This window comes from Lissotriton vulgaris, chromosome 11 (assembly GCF_964263255.1).
Source record: "Lissotriton vulgaris chromosome 11, aLisVul1.2, whole genome shotgun sequence".
Classification (NCBI taxonomy): Eukaryota; Metazoa; Chordata; class Amphibia; order Caudata; family Salamandridae; genus Lissotriton; species Lissotriton vulgaris.
Window position 1 is genome coordinate 969,913,601 of NC_141699.1, and position 25,802 is coordinate 969,939,402.

The following is a 25,802-nucleotide window of genomic DNA, read 5'->3' on the forward strand; positions in this document are numbered from 1 at the left end:
TTTCAAACTGTCATGATGCATATCCGAGACTGGATGAACCACAACCATCTTAAGCTCAACCCAGATAAGACCGAGCTGGTGTTGACGGGTGGTTCATCCAGCCCCTGGTCCCCCATTTTCTGGCCCCCTTCCCTTGGTGCCCCACCCGTTCCCTCCACCTCGGTTAAAACCCTTGGCATCAAGCTCAACTCACAACTTACCCTTCACTCCCAGGTGAGTTCTGTGGTTTCTTCCTCCTTCTTGGCTCTTCGCACCATTCGCAAGGTGTCCCGTTTCTTTTCTTTTGATGCACTAAAACTTATCACCCTTGCCATGGTCGTATCCCGCCTGGATTATGGCAACGCCCTATATGCAGGTATCCCTGCATATAGTCTTCGGCGTTTGCAGCAGGTCCAGAACCAGGCGGCACGCCTGGTGTTCAAACTCCCTAAATCCTCTCATACCACTCCTCTCTTGAAAGCTTTACATTGGCTTCCCGTCTGGGCCCGTGTCCAGTTTAAGCTTGCATCTATCACCTTCCAAGCACGACTGGGCACGGCGCCAGCTTTCATCTCTTCAGAGATCATCCCCTATGTTCCATCTAGGGAACTAAGGTCATCTTCCCAATCCTTTCTTACTGTCCCACGGTTTCGAAGAAAGAAATGGGGAGGCTCGAAGTTTGCAACCCTCGCCCCGACGTTTTGGAACTCCCTGCCTGCAGAACTCAGAGCTTCCACCTCATATCTGCTATTTCGAAAACAACTCAAGGCATATCTTTTTGCCAAATCCTTTAAATAATTCCTTAGTCTCTCTTTTTTCGCCTACCCCGGGACTTCTCCTCTGACCTCTCTCAGTTACTAGCGCCAAGAAACCGCAGGTGTACGTGCGCTGTACAAATAATTTTAAATAGAAATAGAAATAGAAAATAGAAATAGGAAACAAAAATGCTAAAGATTTACAAAAAAACCCATAAACAATTCTAAAAGCACTAACTCTAATGCTGCGAGACCTATTGCATTTCCAATGCTTGTTATATTTTGTTTTAAGTTTGGATCGTGATGGCTGGCCCTTGCATCCCCGCCGCCGCCTGCCGTGTGCTCTGTCTGCCGTTTTTTTTTTTAATTTATTTATTTAATTCACCGGGAGCCTACCCCGGATTGCCGCCGCGAGTCTATCTCAAGCCGCCCCCCCCCCCCTCCTGGCCCGGGGATCCTCTGAGAGGTGCTGAGCCTCATTGCCGTCTTTCTTACAGTGTGCGCCACCAACCTAATTATAGTAATCGTGGCTCTGTATAGCCCTTTGTTGTAATAACTGCCTAGATTCCGTTATCTCATTAGTATTTTAAACCTATTTACTGTGAAAAATAATGTTCATGTCAGGTGCCCATAATAACAGACGTGCACAATAAGCCCCTTTTGTTTAAATTTGATGAGATTGCGCTAATTCCTGGTTGCGCAGACTCCCAGGCTCCGTGGCTTTAAAAACACATGTATTTATCTTCTCTATCAATTAAGAACAAATAGACAAAATTGTAAACGCTATTTAGTGTAATATTGGTTGGCCATTGAGAGGAATGGAACCCAAGTCTTCCCGGAGCATAACCACATTGCCGACTTTCTTACAGCGTGCGCCACCAACCTAATCGTTATATTTTTGATTCTGTATAGCCTCTTGTCTAAATAACTGCCGTGATTCCGCTATCTCGACAGTAATTTAAACTTGATCACTGCGAAATTTCTGTGTGAGGTGTTTTTAATAATGGGCGTGCACAACAAGCTTGGCCAATTACAAGCGGGCGTATAAATATCAAGCTGTAGCTTTGTAACAAGTTGTTACAGACCAGCATCTATCCGAAGTTGGAAGTCTGTAGAGATGAATCTTACTCCAGGATCATTACCAAGTTCTTTATTGGCAACTCTGCTAAACACCGCAAAGACGATCACAACATATCGCCGTTCCCTCATCCACTGTCCCTCCCTGGAACCCCACACATGCACCCCTATTCTAAGAACACACAGACATTCTGACAAGGAATACTACAACACGACACATCTTCCCCCTTAACAATAATAAAAGAGCAAAGGAGAACTATATATAAACTATATACAACAAAAGAGAATAAACCAAACAAATTAACATACAGTCCTAAAGTCTGTGAGGAACATTCTTCGTGTTCTTACTTCATCTTCCACTCCGTCTTTCCACAACCAATCCTAGAACATAGCTGCAGCTTCCCCAACATCCTCCTCTTCCCTTTTATATATTATACACTAGCTATTCGACTCACATGCCATACAGACACCCCACAACTCCACATGGCTTGGAAAACACACTTACTCCCATTGCCACTTTCCCCACTTCTTAGTTTTTTTTAACCCAGTCACCTACTACAAGTTCTTCCACCCTTGTCACAATCTTTTTGTCAAAGTTCTCTTGGTACCCATGTTGTGCTTTTATAATATTCCCCTTAACTCTTTCCGGTGACGTACTATCCATCCATCCTATGTCAACTCTCATGAACACTTTCCTAGCACTCATCGTCACAAATGGACAAAACCTACCCACTCCATTCCTGCTCTGGACTGGAACAACAAAATCAAAGGCAAACAAATTCCAAACCATCTCAAAACATCTTTCAGGTGACAAAGATGATCCTAACTTTGTTAATCTATTATTTGAATCAGCACACTCCCTGCATTCCCTCACTACTCTTCCCAACTCAATTTCAACACCTGCCCACCAGAATGAACTTTTCACTCTCCTCTTTGTCCTAACAATTCTGAAATGTCCATCATGACATAAACCTACTATTCTTCCCCTCAAAGTTCTGGGTGGAATGACTTCCCCTCCTCCATAAACAATTCTTGATTCTACACTCAACTCACCTCTCACATTCCAAAAGCGCCTTCCTTCATCAGCATTCGGTTCCCCTTCACTCCAACCTTCAAAATCCTTCTCTTTTTTTTCCTCCATCAACCCATCTTTTCCATAATGCAGAAGCCACTCAATTGACTTCTTGAACTCTTCCTCCACCAACCCATTCCACTCACTCCCAGGTACTTCTTTAATCGGTAAGGGCAATCTACTCAAACAGTCCGCAACTTCACTTTGTACACCAGGAACATACTTAATCCCGTAATTGTAATCCTGCAGTATCTTTGAAGGTCTTGCTGTTGCAGAATAAAGTTCTTCTGCTGGTGTCAAACACCTTGATGCAAATCCAAAAACAACTTATTTTCCTTCTCCATCATTTTGTATTAAAACTGCACCCATCCATACCGATGACTCAACCCTCTCAACCATTCCTGAAGTCTTCAACTGTTCGTTTCTTACTCTATAATTTACATGAACAGCATTCTCCTCTAATTTTATCTCATGTTTTATTCCATAAGCACGCCCATTTTTCCTGAGAACACATCACTATACTTCTCTTTAATTTCTCCCGTCAAATCATCATTGTTAACTCCTTCCACTAAATCATCATTCTCACCCAACACCATAACCTGCTCTTTTGCATTCGGATTAAGTATTATATTCAAGCTTGCCTGATCTCTCCATCCTAAAACACTTGGTCCATTTTCCGCAACATACATTCTTCCCTCTGCCACCCTCCTTTTAAACACAAATGTCACATCTCTACACCCCACCATTGGAATACTTTTCCCAGTGAATCCTCTTGGATTTATGTCACTTTTCATTAGTCGTCTGTTTCTTCTTTTCACTTCACTTCACTTCTTCTCCTCAAACTTCGTGGGTCCACGCAGAGTTGCTCATCCTCTGTCGCCAAAATTGTAGAGATGACTCTTACTCCAGGATCATTAACAAGTTCTTTATTGGCAACTCTGCTAAACACCGCAAAGACGATCACAACATATTGCCGTTCCCTCATCAACTGTCCCTCCCTGGAACCCCACGCATGCACTCCTATTCTAAGAACACACAGACATTCTGACAAGGAATACTACAACACGACATAGTCGTAACGAGGTTTTCGCTGCCCCTTCTAGGTAAATTAGCGCTATATTCCTTAAAAGCTCTACCAGCAGTTAGCCTCCCTACCGGGTAGACTTTGATTACTTTCACGCCTTGCACTTTCATTTTTACATCAACAGTCGACTTACTATTGTGACCATATACACCAGAGCCCGAGATCTTTGCAGTCATTTTAGGTATGTTTCGACATCCGTGAAGGCGCCTCAGCATTTACATCTTATGTCCTCAAGTTTAAGGAATTGACATGCCGTTTTTCGCCTCCCTTCCACAGAACCGCGCTCCCCGAATTCAGAGCCTGAGCGCTACGTAATTGAAACCTTGATCTATACCATTAACTACAGATACCTCAATACGATTGTTTATCTAGGTACGTGCTAATTAATTATTTGCCATGTTAGACCAGTGTGCCATCTTTCATTGCTATCTCGCCAACTTTGTAGTCATTCCCTGCATGCTCTACATTAACAGATAACAGGCCAAGAGTTGAAGCACAATTTAGAATCAGCTGGGATTTGATTGTAACACGAAGTATCTAGTTAGCGCGCCCGCCATCTGCAGCCCGGACCGGAGGCGTTTTCATCGGGCCAGTTTACACGTTGCATGCGCATAGTTAGGTAAACGCTCTTATTACATTAAATCCAGTGTATCGTTCCCCTTAGTACAGCACATATGCCTCATGTCCCCATGAATTTAAGTATACCTTCTTTATTTCCTTTACGTTAGCGTTCCTGCTGCGATCTACACGCTTGCTTATATAATGACATTCAAGATATTACAAAAATCCATAGCTGCTGTGCTGTATTCCTACTTATTTCAGGAGAGACCTCACTAAAACCATATCCTCAAACTCCAGGGCCGCGGTGCGATTGGTTACCTCAACCGCGATCCGGAAGTACAGTGGGCCAGGCAGGAAGCGGACGGGAGGTCTTCCCGCGCTCCTGCCCGGCAAGGAGAAGAAGCCCGTCCCCAGCCGCCGCTGACCGGAGAAGCCCAGCAGCCCTGCCCGCGGCAGAGAGGAGCCGCCGCCTCTCTAAACAGCCGGTGAGTGCCGTTTTTCTTGCTTCTGCCCCCCTCCAAGTGCCCGTCCCCAGCCGCCGCTGACCGGAGAAGCCCAGCAGCCCTGAGATACAAAAAAAATGCAAATGTTGCCAGGACTCTAGGTGGATGGATTAATCACAATCATGAACCACACCTGAATGTAAGTGAGGCCACTTCTGCTCAGGCCCCCCGCTCCTTCTGCATACATTAATGGTCGCCCCAGCGAGAGACTTGCAATGACCCCTCCGCACACTAGTAAAATGGATGTAATAGAGGCCAATCTGCCTCCTCACTAGGCAACTGGCGGCATCTGAACTTCACAGGCACCGCTCAAATCGGCCAACACTCTGGCCAAAAAAGCGGGCCTCACCTAAAACTCATATCCTGGCCCATTGCCCGAGTGCACGCTATACCAATCCAACCCTGATCAGTGAATGCTTCTATCGACATTAGAGCAAGTTTGCTGCATGAACAAACAATAAGTATGGCATGGGTGCACACGTCTCGCAGTATTAGTTCAAACGCACCTCGTGCACATACAGCAGGTACAGCATGAGCAGCATCAGCACATGCTTCCCACTATATTAGTGCAAGTTCACCTCATACACATAGATCACGTACAGCAAGGGCTTCATTAGTGAATGATTTTATCAGCATTAGTGCAAGCTCATGCCATGTATATACCCATGTCAAAAAGGAAGATCATTCTGGACTCATCTGATGATTACAGTCAGGCTATTCCTGCAATTATCTGGGGAAGTCATCCCAAGCCATCCTGAAGTATGCCCGTAGGACAAAAAATGTAAATGTGATGACGAACCTAGACTCATCCAAAAACTACAGTAGGATGGTGTTCTGATGACTTCTACTGGCAGGGAGTGATTACCTTTTACAACTCCACGAATACTAATTGACAACTTCAGGATGAGGGAGAATTACTCCAGGATGGGTTCTAGCTAATTTAAGGATGACTGTCAATTATTCCAGGATGGAAGTGGATTACTCTGGAATTATCCCATGACAATTTCTGGATGTGTGTGGATTATTCCTGGTTGATCCTATGACAGCTTCAGGATGGCTATTGATTACATCAGACTGGCCCCATTATATTTTCAGAATGAGTGTTGATTACTCTAGGACGACGTGGTGAAAGGGAGGCATGTTTTTGTCCTTGATATTTGGATTTAAGCGGGGACCCCAAGACAAGTTCATTTTCACGGTCTGATGCGTCATTTTTAGTTGTGGATTTTTGATGAAGGACACTAGCCATCCCTGCTAAAAGGGCCAGGTTTTCAAGTTTCTGCAAATTCATCCGCGAACTTGCATCACCAGGCTGAGAAGTTGTGCTTTCAGCATGAGCTTTGTTACCAACTCTTATATAATCCAGTCCACTCTGCTTGGCTTTTTTGTCCTTGCATCTTTTCTCTGCAATTTCTTCCTCTTGTAGTTCGCGTAACACCCTTTTAAGTCTACCAGCGCTTCCCCGATTGCCACAGTCCATTAACATCTGCTTTTTCTCCAGTGCCCTTTGAAGTAACACCTGTTGTAAACCCTCTGTTGTGCCAGAATAGCTTGCAATTATCTCTTGAAAAATATCCTGAATCATTAGACACTGTTTCTTCACTAAAAAAAGCAAGAGAAAAAAAAATATATTTACATATTAAACTTCAAAACAGAAAAGAACACATTGACCACTTGCAATATATCTTCACGCTCTAGCCATAATATATAAATAAAGAGGTATTAATAATAAAGGACAAATGTACAATCTATCCATAACCAAGTAAGTAAGTTTTCCTTAATAGACAGTACACATTGAAGGCCTGAACTTGAACCTCCTGAAAAAAGTTGCCTAAATAAAATAGTTTATCCAAAAATGGTTGACTTATAGTAGTGCCACAAGCTAAACGTTTCAGTACTTTTCATAAGTGTTACATTTGTCTCTGGAGAGCAATCCAAGGCATATGTGGGGACATGCATGTTCATTTTTACTGTCCATTATTGGGTTAATTAATCACAAATGTAGGTTTTTACTGAAACAGGTTGGTAATTTGTACCGTTATCCTGCAGTTGCAAACTTATTATAAAGGTTTACTTATTGTGCTTACCAGATGATTGGAACAGAATCATAGCTTTAAAATCTCTCTCTTCGGTGATTGGCCGACCAGCTTCATCTACATTTTCGACCAGCCATTTACAAAGAACTTCCCTGGGATTGTCCAAAAGCAGGAAGTCACCATCTTTTCGAACACACACAGAATGATCGCAAGTGAAAAACAGGGCGTTGAATGAAGCCATGATTATGTCCTGCTAGATATAAAAATCAGGAATTAGTTTGTGTGTGGTTTAAGTTTCAGAGGTAAAATACAAAGCATATCAAACTGATCAACAGATTTAATTGGAGAAAAGCACCCCAAAAAGTACACTGGCCTTGTGCAATTTCTATCTAATATGCCTAGATTTTGGACTACAAAGAAGTGTTTGGGCATGCACTGAAGGCCATTGAGGAAATTACCTAATAATCAACTTTATTTTTGGAGAGCCAGAGTGTATGCTTAGGTCTTGCTGCTCAGGACAAATAGTAATAGCAAAGTAGAGGCATTAGGAGAGAAATAGAAGAACTATCAATAAGTGAACTTTCACACTGGGGTTTGTGACGGGAAATCAAGTTACCTATCCCCACAGATGCATAGAGAGTCAGATGCCTGCTACCCTCTGCCCACTGGCACCCCCAACATGAAAGGACAAGTGTTAAAAATGCAATAGGTTTCACCTTTTATTAAGCTAAAGATATTAGCTTTGCTAGTAGTATTGTACGTTAATTGTGCAATATGTAATGGCTTTATAAATGAAAAGGCATTGCAATGGCAAATACATAAAGCAAAAGCATTGGCATAGCCAATAGGTCTCCCCTCTGGGACCTTATAAGTGTTTTGTAAGAGGTGTTTGGAAGTTTGGTAAGAGATGCAATTTAACATGAAGGGATCCCATACCTCGTTGACACATGCAGTACCCGCAGTTCAAACGAGAAGAGGGCATGGGGAAACCTCTTATAAGATCTCAATCAATGGGGAAGGCACGCGTTACTGCAACTTGTGCGTGCTTTCACCGTATAAATATTTAACACATGATCCGAGGCAGTTGAATGCTAGAAGCGAGAGGGGAGAGAGCGCGCAAGGAGAGAGAAAGAGAGAGAGAAATATTAATGTGATTTATCTCAGGGCTCGATCCCTCTGCCTCAGTACTTTAGCAGTAGGTCAGGTTGTAACTGGATAATATATGGCTGGGATCGATAGTGGCAGATGTAACAAGACCTGCTTCATTTTTACCGAGATCTTAGCGGTCAAGGTAAGGGAATACGTAATTGGCCCCGTCTCAATAATATATACAAACGAGTTAAAAACAGTGCATGCACCTGGAACGAAACCAGAATGATAGCCTGTTTTGCGAAAGTAGATATTGCAAGATGTTGGAATGCGTGTCGGACCACGTTTCCTAAATAGGGCGTAAACCTCAATCGCCACAGGCAACCAGGCCTTTCAATTACACAAATAGCAAACAAAATAAGGAACCAGCATTACAACGGCTAAGTTATTTGAAGCATTTATCCTTATGCTTTGAAACGCATCCATGAAAACTGCCAGTGTTTTAGTAATGACATGTTGCAAGGACACAAGTAATGCTCAACAATATACAATATTCACATAAATAAATGTGTTTAGCCTTCTTTGATTGACAAGTTTTCAGTAGATCGAAAACTGTTCCATTTGATCGAGAATCTTGAATACACGCAGGTGCACTTGGAACCAACATGGGACCTTCAATATACGGGCAGTATTCAATTCAATTTGACTTTATTCGGCTAAAAATTAGTAACCATAAAAGTACATAAAAACAATTAATTTTACCACATCATCATTGTTATTAAAAGAAACATTTAGAACCACTAGGTTATTAGAAATACAAATGTAGGTACAAATATGTAATAAATTTAAATGCGTTGAGAAGAAGGGGTCCCAGTAAGAAGGACGTATGAATAGAGAAAATTTAAACAAAGTAAATCGAAATAAGTGCATCTATAATGTTTTATTCACATTATAGGAAAAAGTATTCAAATCCAAATATACAATACACAGTTGTATCGGTGCCCCTGGGGGTAAGGGGGACGTGCAGTCCTGAGGGTAGTGTAGGAGGGATAGTGACAATAAAAACACGTATTATTCAGACATTATCATGAGTTCAATGTCAATTGGACAGCATATAGATATTAAATCAACATAAAGGTTCAAAGTACACATGCCCCAAAGTCCATACTGTACACAATTTGAGGTAGGAGGAGGCTGTGTAGGAAGTGGGAAAGTCGACGTTTCGACCCTAGGAAGGCAGGAATCAGTATAATCCTTGCAGGTGGGTCTTCATCAGTAAGAGTTATCGATTTTGACCATCGTTTATATTCGATCTTGAGTGATTCTTACAATGGCCCCTTTCCAATCTGAAGTATGTCCTTCTTTATTCAGATACTTGGAGTGGTTCCCCCCAGCCCAGCTACCGGATCGTTTCTCATTACCCATGTGGGATATGTACTTTAAGTAAGTTCAGAGATTTTTTTCTCTCCCCTAGCTCTTGACATGAGCACCTCTATAATCTTATTTTTAACGGGCACTTTTTAATTTTCCTTACCTAGGATTCATTGCCTATATCGACCTCAACTAATTAATACACCCCAGCAACACTGATATAATCAGGTTAGTTTGGATAACATGTATACCCTTGTGCCACTTATTAATTACCTAGTTCTGACAGTAATTTACTGATCCTAAACATTTACTCAAATTTAGGTTGCCTGCCCCACCACCCTCTTCCCGTCCTGATGAAGACCCACCTGCAAGGATTATACTGATTCCTGCCTTCCTAGGGTCGAAACGTCGACTTTCCCACTTCCTACACAGCCTCCTCCTACCTCAAATTGTGTACAGTATGGACTTTGGGGCATGTGTACTTTGAACCTTTATGTTGATTTAATATCTATATGCTGCCCAATTGACATTGAACTCATGATAATGTCTGAATAATACGTGTTTTTATTGTCACTATCCCTCCTACACTACCCTCACGACTGCACGTCCCCCTTACCCCCAGGGGCACCGATACAACTGTGTATTGTATATTTGGATTTGAATACTTTTTCCTATAATTTGAATAAAACATTATAGATGCACTTATTTCGATTTACTTTGTTTAAATTTTCTCTATTCATACGTCCTTCTTACTGGGACCCCTTCTTCTCAACGCTAAATACCCAGGTCCCAGTGACTCCTTTGGGTTTACCCTTTTTCTGATACTATAAATTTAAATGCAGCATACATTGACTTCAAGTGCAATTTGATTTTCGTGATCTAAAAACATTACTAAAATATTCCGAAATGGAAGCTACAATAAAAATAACATCTAATTTCTTGAGTTCTAAAAAGGCGGCACAACATCGTCTAACATTCATTTCCTTTAAAATCAGTACAATCAGTCTTTTCCGGGGTAAAGTGTAGTATTTACAGAATAAAAGGATGTGGATGTCAGACTGCTGATGAGTGGCGCGTGTTGCCCGGTCTTCGCGTGCACTTTGGGTATACTGCAGCTGCTGGCCGCTACTTAGTTATGGGACACTGACCTTATCGAAACAGCCGCCACTCCGGGTGCGAGGCTGACTGCCTGCCTCCAAGTGTTTCCCCAGTTGGGTCTTCCCACAGGAGCAGACTGCGAGGTACCATAGGGATTTCTCTGGGGTAAGCAATGTAACCCGATCTTCACTTTTGTTGCAGTAACTTTTGCCTCTTCCTAACTTCACTGTTGCATGATTCAGTGAGATGATTGTTTGAGACAATTATCGCCTCACTATGCTGGTTGCTTGTTCTTAACTCTGCACCTTTTTAATGTGTGTGTATTTTTGATTGAACTTGTGCGAACCTTCCACTTGGGAATACTGCATTCACTTTGCTGTCCTGTGAATTGTCTTTATTCTTACAGGTCGCAATACTTCAGCAGGACCAAACGGCCTGCGCCCCAGTATTACCGACCAAATAAGGTTGTATACCATATTACAAGTTTAAATAATCTCTTCACTGTGTGGTACTATCTACTGAGGTCCTGAGGAATTGCCATCACGGCAAGAAACATGTCGACCTAATTAGAGGGTAGTAGTTAATATGCTCAGATAGTTTTAGGGCATTTATCTCCCCTCCCACCTTTTAACCACGGGAGTCTACCACGCGAATAAATTGGATTGTGGACTGACCTACCTTTTTTTAACTTCACCTTTTCCACTTCACGACCACACCCCCCGCCCTCTCACACGCATGCACCATATGGCCGGAACAAAAGATCTCCGCTAAAGAGCCCCGGTTTCGGGAGCCCATCAGACATTGCAGGGCCAGTCTGACGAGGAGCAGAACCCATATGATGAAGCATGACACCTAGCTTGCTGGGTGTGTGAGGGTTTTAGTTCCATCAAGGGGATTCCCCCCTCCTTCTAATACATGCACTTCTTCACTCTTCCCGGGGAACTTTGTACCCTTTTGGTATTGCTCTGATGAGTTATCACAAGGGCATTTAATTAGGTTGGGAGACCAACAGTTCATTACGGGGAAACTTAAAACCCTAAAAAGAATACTTAACCTAAAACGGGTCAAAATGAATCGCGAATGTTCAGTCATAGAAAGGGTTAAATAAGGTTGGATTTTGGCCTGCAGTAATATGAGTTGATGGGCTGCAACAGACTTTTTCTTAATTTCTGCAGTCATTCTGATATCTTACAGATGTTTCATACATTTTATTTTTAGTGACTTCCTCGTAATGTTACACATAGACAAAGGATCTTCATAACTCATACAGCCAATGTCGTTAAGGAAGTCCCTAATTTAAGTGAACCATCTTATCCTGCTCACATTGTCCAAACTTAATCCATCCCTTAAGATAGCTCGATTCAGTACGCACCAACCATTGGTCCAAGCCCTATGCCACTGCAGTACTGGTTGGACTCTGATTGTATCTTCAATATAGGGTTGGCCAAGTTCCATATGACAAATGTAACTTGAGACACTCTCAGGTACAGCTATGATGAATCTCAGGAATTTATTTTCTGCAACCTGAATAGATTGTACGTTGTCATAGCCCCAAATCCCAGCACCATAGACAGCAATAGAAACACAAGTGGCATTAAAAATTCGCAGCAGTTCTACAGTAGGTTTTCTCCCCATCTTTTTAGAGAAATTTCTAAGCGCTGTGATGGATTTGCAAAACCGGGCTTTCCTTACTCTTATGGCATCTGCCCAAGACCCTGATTCATGAAATAAAATGCCCAGATATGGAAAGGTAGGGGACTGGCATTAATAAACATCGGCCTCCTTTTTCTATTAGAACCAGGGCCACAATTCATGGTGAATGTTTTAGAGCAGTTGATTTGCAGGTCTAAATTAGACATAAATGTGTTTAAGGATATTACAAGGCGTTGTAGGGCCACTGGCGTGCGAGCCATCAAGACCGCATCATCTGCGTATAATAACGCAGGGATGGGTCTTTTGGCTACCCTAGGTATATCACAGGGATCCAAGGCAAACTGCTAACGATTAAGTAATATGAGACAGAGAGAGAGAGAGAGTGATTAATGTGATTTATCTCAGGGCTCGATCCCTCTACCTCAGTACTTTAGCAGTAGGTCAGGTTGTAACTGGATAATATATGGCTGTGATCAATAGTGGCAGATGTAAGAAGACCTGCTTCATTTTTACAGAGATCTTAGTGGTCAAGGTAAATTAGCGCAAACAGGGAATACGTAATTGGCCCCGTCTTAATAATATATACAAACGAGTTAAAAACATTGCATGCACATGAAACGAAACCAGAATGATAGCCTGTTTTGCAAAAGTAGATATTGCAAGATGTTGGAATGCGTGTCGGACTACGTTTCCTAAATAGGGCGTAAACCTCAATCGCCACAGGCAACCAGGCCTTTCAATTACACAAATAGCAAACAAAATAAGGAACCAGCATTACAACGGCTACGTTATTTGAAGCATTTATCCTTATGCTTTGAAACGCATCCATGAAAACTGCCAGTGTTTTAGTAATGACAAGTTGCAAGGACACAAGTAATGCTCAACAATATACAATATTCACCTAAATAAATGTGTTTAGCCTTCTTTGATTGACAAGTTTTCAGTAGATCGAAAACTGTTCCATTTGGTCGAGAATCTTGAATACACGCAGGTGCACTTGGAACCAACATGGGACCTTCAATATACGGGCAGTAATTTAATTTTCGTACGGGGAAGAACTTGCTGTAAAACAAATTTTTTAGGCTTTTTGCAATTTTCCACAATTTACACAGGTACGCACTACGTCACACATACACAAAAATACACATGCTCAAACACAAAAGGTGCATATTAAACAAGCAGGCAGGCTGATACAGACAAACATCAAACACACATAATACACACACATTGCAACGCAGGCATTCATTTTAACACGTACGAAGCACACACATGCAGGGAGCTGTGTCTGAATTTGCCCCCTTAATGAAAACTCGTGCTTTCCGAAAAATGAGGAAGCTGGTCTGGTACGGAAATTGAGCAGTTGGGACTGAGAGCGGAGGATCGATGCTGTTCTTTTTTAACAGCTGCAGCATTTAACGGAGTATGCGCTGGAATCGATGAAGGAAGTGGAGTTGGAAAAATAAAGAGACCGATACCAATCCATCTGTCCCTTTAATGGCCATTGCACTCACGGCAGTCTTCGTTCCTGCCGCTGAACAATGACGTCACTTCGGGCGCTCCCGGATGTGCGTAGCTTTTGCTTTTGCTACCGGCTTCCGGTATATGAAAAGGTGAGAGAGCTGCTCTCCATTGAGGATCTGCGGTTCGAGTCACAGCAAGCCGGCAGACTGATGGTTTACAGTAGGTGAATTTGGCATTGTGTTCGAGGCAGCTGTGCTTTTTAATAATGTATTTTAGTATTGTGATGGAGTGAATTCGGCAGTCATCATGACGACAAAGCTTGTTTTTCTTTGCAAGGCCTATTCCTCGGGCCATGAGCAGGTCTGTCCGCAGTTGTTTAAAGAGTCTAACAATCGGATTCCACTAAACTATGTGTTTATGGAAATACTCTATGAAGGAAGTGCAGCCTGGGGGTACAGAAAGTATCATATCACAGCAGCGCCTCCTGGCATTCCGCATTCATAAAGAGTTTGGGGGTTTGTAGGGCTTTCGGATTTTAGGGCGTACATGGTCATTTTAGGGTTGAGGGTGGGTTTGTGTTTTGGGGGGCCAGGTGTAATTTAAGGGTTTAGAGCATGTTTGGATTTGGGGTGCGAGGGTTAATTTTAGGGTTTAGGGTGTGTTTGGGTTTTAGGGTACAAGGGTTAATATTAGGGTTTATGGTGCAAGCGTTAATTTGGGGGTTCAGGGTGTGTTAGGGTTTAGGGTGTGATTGGGTTTGGGGTGCAAGGGTTAATTTGGGGGTTCAGGGTGTGTTTGGGTTTTGGGGTGCCAGGGTTAATATTGGGGTTCAGGGTGTGTTTGGGTTTTGGGGTGCAAGGGTTAATTTGGGGGTTCAGGGTGTGTTTGGGTTTTGGGGCTCTGAGGCTCCGAGCTGCAGGAGGTCAGACGTTTATCTGCAATTCAGTGTGCAATCATCCAACAGTTTGCATTTTTCTGGAAAACTGAAACCAAAGTGGTGGACGTGCTCTTTAAATAGACAAACAATTCCTGTTAAAATCACCAGACGCAAAAACATCTTACTGAAAACACAATAGTACCTTTGAAGTATTCAGATGCTTATTTTCAAATCACCCCCAAAGTCATCAGGAACAATGTCATCTTGTAAAGTTATCGGAAAGTCATTTACAAGTCATCCTCAGATCATCAGGAATAATTACACCTTCTGAAGTCAGCAGATACTAATTTTCAAGTCCTCCTTAGATCATCACGAATAATTACACCTACTAGAGTCATGAGGTACTCCCTTTTCAAGTCATCACGAATAATGACACCTACTAAAGTCATCAGATACTAATTTTCAAGTCCTCCTCAAATCATCAGGCTGAGCTTCTGCAGCTTGCTGATGACTTCAAGAGCTTGATAATGTCTGATGACGTGTAAATGACTTCTAAGGTAGTTGGATGATCATCCAATGACTCTGGGATGGCTTCTAAAGTAATCCTGTTTGACCTGGGTAGATCACTACAGCGTGGGCAGTATTAATGAATGGTTCCCTCTGCAGTCGTGCAAGTGTACCTCATGCACAAGAACATGTACAGTATGCAAAGTATCAGTGCCCGCCTCCGTCAGCATTAGTGCAAGCACAGCTCATTCACATAGAACACGTACAGTATGAGCAGAATCAGTACATGCTTCCCACTGCATTAGTACAAGCTCACGTCATGCACAAGGATTACATAGAGCATAGAAAGTATTAATGAATGCTTTTATTAGTATTGGTGAAAGGTCACCTCATGCACATAGAACAGATACAGCATAGAGCAGATACAGCATGAGCAGCATCAGTGTATGCGTTCCAGAAGCCCAGCAGCCCTGCCCGTGGCAGAGAGGAGCCGCCGCCTCTCTAAACAGCCGGTGAGGGCCGTTTTTCTTGCTTCTGCCCCCCTCCAAGGTGTGAACTTAGTTTTGTCCACATGCACAATAAGCAACAGGGGAACTGTCAACTTTTGCCAAGTGCCGCAACATACGCTGCTGTGATTTTAGTCATTGTTTGAACCAGAAACGTTTTGGGAAGGTTAAATAAATGCAGGTTATGCAGCACGTGATGGATTATGGAGCAAATTTAGAACCAAGCGAAAAACGTGGCAGCCACAAAATCGGATAATTTCAGTGGCACGATCTCAGAGCTACCAGTAACAACAGCTCTCTATTGGAGCCAGTGCAAATGGAGGAAAGGAGGGCGAAGAGAAACATATACAATCAGTGTCACGGGTAGAAAGCATTAATGAAAAAGAACCTGCGTGAGTGAAATAAAGCGGCAGGGAATGTATGGGGGGGTAGACGCGAGATGCATGAGGTGGAATCGAGACTGCGCTATCTTGTTATACTGCACCCCAATCTTTGATAGCACCGGCCGCAGGCTTTGGAGAAAAGCTTGTGAAAAAAACGTATTAAAGTGAGCACTGCTGACAGGCATATTATCCCTCTGAGGTGCCTTCTTGGATTTTAAATATGTGACTTGCTGGCTACACACTCAAAACTGTGACAGGCACGTCAACCCACTGAACTGTCTTAGTGGAACTGGACCCGGATGCTTACACACAGATCTCCGTTGCTGGCACATAAATCCAATGAGCTGTCTTGCTGGCATTCGAAAAACACCAAAAGCACTGGGCGTCTCTGCGCCAGGCACATTAACCCGCCGGGCTTTCTTGTCAGCTATAATCACTAGCAGCTGTGCGGTGCCCAGCATCTGGCCCGGCCTCGATGGTGGGAATGTTCACTTAGCTGAGTTTATCGGTGAGAACTTCCCATGACAGCACCTCTGTCTGCAAGATGTTTCAGCGTCTCCCGCACGGCGCCCTGCTCCCACACTCCCCCCACCACACACACATAGCCCAGCGCCTCATCTAACAGCCGAAAGCCATTAATACTGGGACTATTGTTTACAATTAGTTGGCTGTACTGTCACTCTCATTTGCTTATTTATTATTCAAGCTTCTGTAGCCTTTACCTCCTCTTCTGTCTGTCCCTCCCCGGCAGCATGTCCAAAGTACTTGTGTCCTTCCACTGATGACATTTTTTAAGGTACTTTTTTCTCCCATAACCGTGCATGCATTTTCCATCTGTCTCTCTCATTTGTTTGTATGTGTGTGTGGCTCTGTGTGGGTGTAAATGCAATAGGTCCTGCATTTGCGAGCGATTACGCTATTGGCATTGTAAATGACAATGCCATTTATTTAACGATTAAGCTATTGGCAATGTAAATGACAATGCCATTTATTTATGATTAATAAAAAAAGTCATGGGCAATGCCAATAGCTCTCTCTTTAATAATGCCGAGACCATTGCATTGTAAATGCTTGTTTGGAATGCCTTCCGTGGCAGCAATGCCGCCACAGAAAGGCATGTGGAGCCTGCTAGGGTGGCCCATTGTGGGCCCCCAAGGACTCCGGGGGTGGGGGGTGCAATTCCATGGAATGGAATGGATGGTGGATGTCACGTTGTGCATTGAAAAGCACAACATGCATTTTTAGCATTGCGGCGGGTGGTGCTCTCTGCAAAAATGCAATAGGGGTCGGGTAAATCCGAGTCCTATTGCATTTTCAATGCTTGTTAGCGTCGTGATTGATGGCTTAATGCGCACTCTTTGTGTTGCATGCGCGCGATGCCTTGCATCATACGCATGCGCAACAAAGCAGTGGCTTTCATAATTGATGACGGGAGGCAGAGACAGCACAAGCAGCCCCCGCCTGACTACACAATGCTTGTTTGTGCCGACACTGCAGAGTATTTACACACACATGACTTCATATAGTTTATGGTATGATTGGATACATTTTAAATTTGCTTGGGCATCTCAAACTATTTTTAAAGATTTATGCCAACTTATAGATCCTCATTGGTTCGGATACATTAATAGGGCTAGAGTGTTGCCATATTTCGCGGCATCACTTTTTTGTATTATGAAATTGGTTTAGGATGTGAAGTTTGAGCTACAATTAAGATGCGTTTAAACAGACGCTGCAACCCGGGAATTACATTTTTTTTATCTGGCTTTGGGCGCACAGGGAACATTTAAATATGGCTGCGGCATTCATCCATGGATTCAGCTCGGGCCTAGCCCATGAGCTCTATTGACGTCACACGCATCTTGCTCCATGAGCTCTGTTGACGTCACACGCATCTTGCTCCATGAGCTCTATTGACGTCACACACATCTTGCTCCATGAGCTCTGTTGACATCACACGCATCTTGCGTGCCCCGTCATGGGTAGTTCAAGTATGCCTTTGATCCATCGGGCTGGCCTCTGCACCTTTCTCCCGGGGCTTCGGCCGCCATACAATGCCTATCTAGTAAGCCTTTTAGAAAGGCTGGTTTGGGTCGCGTTCCGCCTGAGGTGATATGGGTCAAGTGTGGGACCTGACCTCCATGGTTTGGGGTCAAGGGCTTTTATTCTCCCTTGCGGTTCAATAACATTAGGGAATATAAATGATGTTTATGGGAACTTGGAAAGTTTCATTGTTTAGGGAATGGACATTTGGGCCTGCCCTATATGCTTTGTGGATTCTGAAATAGGGCAGTTATTATTGTCTGTGATACGGCTCATACATTCATTCAATCCCTATCACTGTTGCTGGGTGCATGCTTTAAGTACTACAGATTTGTTTTTATTTCAGATTATTACTACTGAGGTCTATTCTAAAGTCATTCGTTCTGGGGGATGATCGCCATCTACAGATTACTGATGTAAGTTTATTAGGTGTCATTTCTTATTCTGTTGAGTAGGGATCGCCAGACTCCACCGGCACTACTTATAGGCATATTCACATCTTCTTGCTAAAATGATATTGATTGCTAAATACTGCGATACACCAATCGCCCGGTGTGTTTGTACATTCTGTGTGGTGTGACACCCTTAGATACACCAATCGTCCAGTGTGTTTGTATATTCTTTGGGGTGTGACACCCTTAGATACACCAATCGTCCAGTGTGTTTGTATATTCTTTGTGGTATGACACCCTTAGATACACCAATCGTTCAGCATGTCTATACACTGTGTGGAATGATACTCTGAGATCAGTAATTATGATATATGTTTGCAGAAGATTACGGACGGATTTCATTTCCAGTTCCAATGTCATCCCTTTGGATACTTAAGTGCACTTTCAAGTAAGCAAAATCCTTACTCTTAATTATTCCCTCCAGCTCAGACTTTCCTGATGTAATTTTTCTGTTGCACTTCTGCCCTTTGGACATACTAACCAAACTTCCCCTATGTTACATATCTATATCTCCTTGTCCTGCCCCCCCTTTTACACCACATGACCTTTGACCTAACATTGGCGTCACACAGCATCACATGGGACGAGATCACAGTCAGAGGAAATGTTCGTGCAGCTTCTCACTTAGATGGCGTCATGAGTACTGAATTACAAGATGTGTGAGTGACTGTGGAGCACGGCATCTTTAACCCTTAAACTACCTTATTGGCATGCATACGTGTCATGAAATGGGCCACAGGACGCTCTTATTACATATGTTCAGTTCAGGGAAAATGGCCCCTGGCTGCTTTTTTAGGTCTCGGCTAGAAGCGAGCGAAGCGCGCTCTCGCCAGAGATCTATTGTTAGCGGCTCAGCTTCCGAGGAGGACAGTCCTGGCCGCGCGCAAGGCGATTTGCGCCGGCCACGCGCGCGCGCTGTCCTCCTCGGAAGCTGAGGCGCTAGCTATACCTCCGGCTGCTTGCGCATGCGCCGTGCCCAATGGAAGGTTTCGGGCTTATGCATGCGCCGTGCCCCTTACTGAAGGACCGGCCGCGGCAGACCCGGGGCTGCGGCCGTCAACGGAGCGCGCGATGACGATGCAAGTGTTTGTTTTCTTTCTTCGGCTCCTCCTCACATCGCGTGGCCATGTTTGTCCCAGTCATATGACCGCAAAGCAGGAATAAAGAGACAGCCTGGGTGAGTCATAAGAAGCCGAGCACGGGCTGCTGTGTGAGCAAAGGGCGGCAGTGAGGCCACCGGAGTTTTCCGGGACAGATTTATTAGCGACTAAAAGTATGGCTTGTTTCATATCTAGGCAATATGAGGAAAAATGTAAAAAAGGGAAAAGTCTAAACAATGCATGACTTGGCTATTTACATATTTGTTTGCACATTAATGCTGAGAGCACTGATCTGATGGTGTCTAGTCTCATTAAATCAATATAAATCAACATCCATTTGGAGGGAAAATAATTAGCGTGCGCTTTGTGAGCGACGACATCTTACACCAAAGTGTTTAAAAGGAAAGTTGCACATCCCATGAAACTGGTGCCAGTTTCGCTCCAGCATATTGGCCCGGAATCTAGCACATCCCAAATAATGTAGAAGGGGACAACTCAGGATGAGGCAGTTAAACTCACATAATCCAGTAGTAAACAGTAGGCCGTAGTTTAGATCCATTTATTAACCCAAGCCATTCAGAGCTGTAGGGAGGTGTGCGCCGGTCTAGCTTTTGACACAACACTGAGCAGACCGAAAAAGCTTTTCTAGCCTCAGCAAATGAGGGCAAATGCACATTTCTAATTATGAGGGCTCCTTTGGCCGTGAAGCCTTTCTCTACTCTCGTTGATTAAATGGTCTTGTATTAACAAGTATTGTGGATTTTACGAGGTCACCATGGTACCAGACTCTTGTGAGTGGAGGGACGACAGCTAAAACCTGGCTTCACGAGATTCCTCATAGTAAAACCATCAGTTACCTAATTGTTTTATTTTGTTTCGTTTTTTATTTACTTTAAGTGTGAAATAAACATGTTGAGGCATTGTAGGAATTTTCAACATGTATAGGAATTACCTACATAATATAATGACATTGTCGATTTGTCTCGTGCCACAACAAACTGTTTAGAGTTGCATAAATAAGGGGCCTATTTTACTCAGAGCAATGAAAATCATTTAACAGTCAGGTGGATTGAAAAGGCTGCATGAATCCAATCGGTGACCTGTAGCTTATAATGAGATATCAATACCTAAATAAAATGGATGATTCTATTAGGTGATTAGCTTGTACTAAATAAATTATAAGTGCAGAGGCCCAACATTTTTCTGAGGAACCCGCTGCTAAATTTCACTACTGTTGAATCTCGTGCACCCTTCTTTCCGCCACCCTGCATTTCGCATCGCTCTCACACTCTTGAAGATTATTTTCCATCCTTGCTTTCTCTCTTTCCCTTCATCCTCTCGTTTCTGCTTTTCATTTTTTTTTTGTTTTTTTTTCTCTGGGCACCAAGTCTGATGATAAAAAATAATATATTTTACTCAAAAATGAGGGCTTGAGTCCGCCACATGTTAAGCATTAGTTGATGAGAATGAATGAGAACAGTGAACTGAGTAGAAATCGCCACATATGAAACTAACGTGCTATTTCTACTTTAAACGAAAAAAAAAAACGCTTGTTATTAATATACAATATATTCTATGCAGGAGTTTTAACAATAGATACGAGGTGGACATTTCCTGAGTGCCATTAAAAGATGTTGCTAAGAAGCATCACAATAAAAAGAATTACCCTTCAAGGATGCCACTGATAAAACACAGACAACTGCTCAAGAGAATAAATTGCAATTCCGCCCACCACACAATAATCAAATAATAGTGCGGAAACGCATGTTAATATAATGTGAATTATTTTGGCGTGATCATACTAAAATGTACATATTTTGTTAATGGACAGTTAGGAGTCTAAGATCTATAATTAGAAACAAGAATAAATGCCACATACCAATATGTAACAAATGTATGTATTTGAAGTTTAAAATAGAAGGTACCATTTTTACTGTGGTGATTCACATAACAGTATCCATGGTAGCACACGTGATTTTCAAATCACTAAAGTCCTCTACTAGATTGGTTAATTTACTAGGCACGGAGGGATTAGAAGTGGAGAGAAGGTTAGGGTTGGGTCATTTTAGAAAGGACTGGCATGATTCACATACATACTCTCTACTCTGACCTCTTTCAGTTTATCCTCTATGCTTTCATTCCCTTTGATCTCATCTCTTTAATGTTTTTATGTACCTTTTAATCTCAATGTCATTTCTATGGTGTTTTCAAGCACTCTCTATTCTCTCCCTCTAGCCTGCTGTTGCGTTTATATTTTTTGACGTTCTAGGCTGCTCTTTCTCTCTGTGCCAAACCACTTGTCTTTCTTACTGTTGTTTGTCATGCCACTGGTATTTTACGGATACTTGAGTAGATTCCCTTCCCATTGGCACACCTCTAATCTCTCTTTTTCTCTTGTATTTACTCTTTCATTGTTATTTCATTGCGCTTTCTCTTAATGCCAGTCCAGTGTTCTGTATCTCTGCCTTTCCACTCCACTATTCCTTGACCCCCTATGAGCTCTTTCACTGTTATCTATATGTACTCCATTAAATGTCACTCCTCTCGTCACAGTCTCTTTTTTTCCTTTATTGGGTCTCTTTCTTCTTGCTATGTTGCTATCGGCAATTCTCTCTACTTTGTAGCCACTTTTCAGCTATTTAATTCGAATCCCATCTCCTAATCCCACCTGTTATCACTCATCCTGAAATGTTTCTGATCGGACTTCATATATGCTGCTCATTTCAAATTTCCATGTCAAGCCTTTTTTATCATAAAAGCCCTCTGCAATTCTACTATTTACTGCCCATGCCCTCTGCACCGCTGCCTCTCTCCCCTTTACCTCTCACTTTTCTAGCTCATATTTCTCTTAGTCTCTCCTCTCTACCTCCCACCTCTCTTCCTCATATGCCTTCCTTGCTCCTTCTCTCATCTATACATTAGTTACGAAGCCTTTTCCCATACGCCAGAGCTACGGATATCAGAGGGGCCGAATACGAAGAAGGCAGACTACATAGTCTCGATTCAACTTCATGCTTTTTTTATTCACCCCCATACACTTGTGCCTTAATATCTCACTTGGGCACGTTCGTTTTTTTCTTTTTTTTTTCCCCTCCGTTTTCCACTGTTTTCCCTCTTTTACTTTCTCATTCCATCTGTTGCATGTTTTTGATGTCTCTAATTCCTGGCATTTCCGCTGCCTTTGAGAAAGGCAGGCCCGACCCCCTGCCTGGCTTGATTTAAACAGCCCAGTGTGTTTTCTCCCCTTCATCCTCCCGTGAATAAAAGATAACCTGACAATTCCGTCAGGCGGAGCAGCAAGACGACACCCAAGCAAACCAGCAGCACAGCGAGGAAAAAAGCTATAAAAAGAGAAGCTTTGCACATAAAAGCTATTCTACTCGCTGAGCAGTCTGTGGATTTCTATTTGTGACTACCATTTTTTTATTAACAAAAAAATCTTTTTCTGCTCCTTTTGCGTGCGAATGATGGTGGACTTCTTTTAAGACATTTTTTGCAAAGCACACAATCACTCTCTCACTACCTCACAACTTCACTCTCTCTCTATAACTCACTACCTCACTCTCTCTCTTTCTATCTCACTAACTCACTTTCACTCTCTTTCACTACCTCACTCTCTCTATCTCACTGCATCACAACCTCACTCTCTGTTTCTATCTCACTACCTCATAACATCCCTCTCCCTCACTACCTCACTCTTTCACTACCTCACTCTCTTGGTCTCTCACTACCTCACTCTCTATCTACCTCACTCTCTTTCACTACCTCACTCTCTCTCTATTTCACTACCTCACTCTCTCTATCTCACTACCTCACAATCTCACTACCTCACTCTCTCTGCTAATGCAATAGGTCTCGCATATGCAAGCAATTAAGCTATTGCCAATATAAATGACAATGCCATTTATTTAGGGATACAAAAAAAAATGAGCAATGCCAATAGCTCTACCTATAATATTGCCGAGACCATTGCATTGTAAATGCTTGTCTTTATTTTTTATTTTGTCCGCTCCATGGGAGACAGTATCCTTCATCCCAGGGAGAAGGAGTTTGCCAGTGCCAGATCCTTAATGAATACCAGCAAACCCTTTAATCAAGCACTCATCCTCAACAAAGCAGTGGCGTTCCTAATTGATGACAGGAGGCAGAGACGGCACAAGCTGCTCCCGCCTGACTACATAATGCTTGTTTGTGCCGACACCGCAGCCTTCTCCAACCTGCCAGGGTTTTACTTAAGTCTTGCTGTAGTAATGTAACTTTAACCCCTACCTTACTAATTTTGGTCTCCAGGACTCTCGTAATTTCAAAACACTGCAAAATTAATTTATGCAGCCTTTCTCTCCAGGGTATAAAACTTGAAAGCTAGGTTCATTAGTTGTGTTGCTTTTGATGTATTTGCACAATCATCTTACTGCCCTTTCACTAAAGCGGAACATGCTCATTTTGTTAATCCGATTTTTAATAGTAGTTTTTGTTTTAAACCAACTTTGCCTATATGTTATCGTCTACTTTATTTGTTGCAATAAACACGTGTAACATGTAGAAGTTTTTTTTCCAGGGCCTTCTGCAGTTTTGTGTTTTCTTTTAATTGCACATTGATCCTTATGCAATTTAAAGCAGTGGTGAAAGTGTGCTTTCCAACAACGTAATAACTTGTTCACCCATTTAATTTGTTTTAGACTCCATAGGATTCCATTAAGTCCGCTTGAGGCAGCATCTCATGAAGGAAGAAGTGTGAAGTAATCACTTCAAGTGAATGTGCACATATGTAGAACAGCCCCCCCCCCCCCCCACCCTCAAAGCAGCCAAACTCCCCCTCTCCCCACACAACAACTATTGTACTCCGTCGGAAACACTAATCCCTCATGTGGAGGCTTTCATTAGAGTCATGGATTTTCCTCTTAAGTGCTAGAATTTGTCTTATGCTAACAAAAGAGGCCAGGTCCTGTCTAAGAAACACTGCTAGTACGTCTATGGAGGGGGGAAGGAGGGGGCGGGGGACAATTATTTCTTATACTGACAGAAGGAAGCATACATTGCTGCTGAATTTGAGACTGGCGCTGCTGCAATTAGTTACGGGGTGGCAAATATTATACAAAACTAGAACGCAGAAGCAACCCAACCCTGCTGCAGCCATGGTTCGAGGCGCATCTTACCTGCTTAAATTGTGTGATTTTAGGCAACATTTTATTTAACCATTATGAAAGCACTTTAAAAAATGTGAGTTCAGAGCACCTGTTGTGCAAAATCCTATTGTGTTTGATTGACAACTACAAGTGGGCAAGTATTCCCCTCCCGCCCTGTCTGAGCTACGCATGTGTCATTGGAATGCTTTTCCAACTCTGCACTGCACCGAGGACATATTTTCATAATACACTAATATGGCAAAACCAATTGGCATGGCCAATGCTTGGTTGTTGTTGTCTGCATCGATCCTTAGACATGATTATTTTGTATCAACAATACTCATTGAACCTCATTGGTGGAGTTGGGTAACTAATTTGAAGGCCTCAGCAAACATTGGCATTTTTTTCACCTGAAAAGTCTGTGTGATGAGAAGATCGACTTGAATTCCGTTTCACCAGAGTCAACAGGGGCAGCCCCGTCAACTGAAAGAACAAACTCACAGTCAGCACCAACTGCGCCTCATTGCTACCTAGGCTTAGGCATGCACAGCATCATCTGATGTGGCTAAAACTCCCCCAAATATGTCTCAACCTCACTAGGGCCTCAGTAACCAGGTAGCGGTCAGCCAATGCCCTTCAGGTAAACTAGCATTGGCATAGCCAGTGGGTCTCGCCTTTGGGACCTTATACGTGTTTAGTTATGCAGCACAATATCCTTGGTGCAACAACATCAACTGTTGCATGGCTAAACACTTATAAGGTCCCAAAGGCGAGACCTATTGGCTATGCCACTGCTTGTTTTCATTGGTTCCTGTTTGTGCCTTTTAGAGATGCATGCTTCTTTTTCGTCCTCGTGTCTAACTACTCCCGCCTTTTGTTGATCTAGATCACGCGTACTCACAAACATTTTCCCAGGGGCCGCAAAGTTTGGTCTGTGGTGTGACCGAGGGACGCACTGATGCCAGCGGGGTGTAAAGTCGGGGTAGGGAAACAGAGCATGTATATCTAGTGGCTGCCTTTAAGAATGAAGGTGTTTCTAAAGTTAAGGGCCTAGTTATCTCCTTTTCCT

At 42.9% G+C, this 25,802-nt stretch overlaps 2 protein-coding genes across 4 annotated transcripts in view; one reads left to right on the plus strand and one right to left on the minus strand.

The window, feature by feature from the left end:
* Positions 1-3,794: 3,794 nt before the first annotated feature.
* Positions 3,795-13,824, minus strand: LOC147683786 (uncharacterized). 2 transcript variants are annotated; one of them, XM_086944155.1, is made up of 3 exons: positions 13,180-13,824; positions 7,119-7,317; positions 3,795-6,633 (listed from the first exon to the last, which is right to left on the minus strand). In XM_086944155.1, the coding sequence occupies exons 2-3, from the start codon at positions 7,306-7,308 to the stop codon at positions 6,101-6,103; spliced, it is 723 nt and encodes a 240-aa protein (XP_086800281.1). In that variant the 5' UTR covers positions 7,309-7,317; positions 13,180-13,824; the 3' UTR covers positions 3,795-6,100. The 2 variants fall into 2 exon arrangements, with proteins under 2 accessions (XP_086800281.1, XP_086800280.1); XM_086944154.1 differs by having other exon boundaries at positions 7,119-7,320; positions 13,180-13,811.
* Positions 13,808-25,802, plus strand: part of LOC147683787 (uncharacterized) — a 130,490-nt gene continuing 118,495 nt past the window's right edge. Inside the window, exon 1 of one of the 2 annotated variants that reach the window (XM_086944152.1) lies at positions 13,808-13,958. The gene's annotated coding sequence lies outside the window, so the exon portion shown is untranslated. Of the gene's footprint in view, positions 14,020-25,802 lie in introns of both variants that reach the window. The other variant, XM_086944153.1, reaches the window with a different exon arrangement.

Coding starts and splice junctions, on each gene's coding strand:
- LOC147683786 (XM_086944155.1), bottom strand. CDS start 7,308: ATGGCTTCATTCAACGCCCTGTTTTTCACTTGCGATCATTCTGTGTGT. Junction 6,634..7,118: donor GATTCTGTTCCAATCATCTG/GTAAGCACAATA, acceptor TGCTTTTTTTAG/TGAAGAAACAGTGTCTAATG.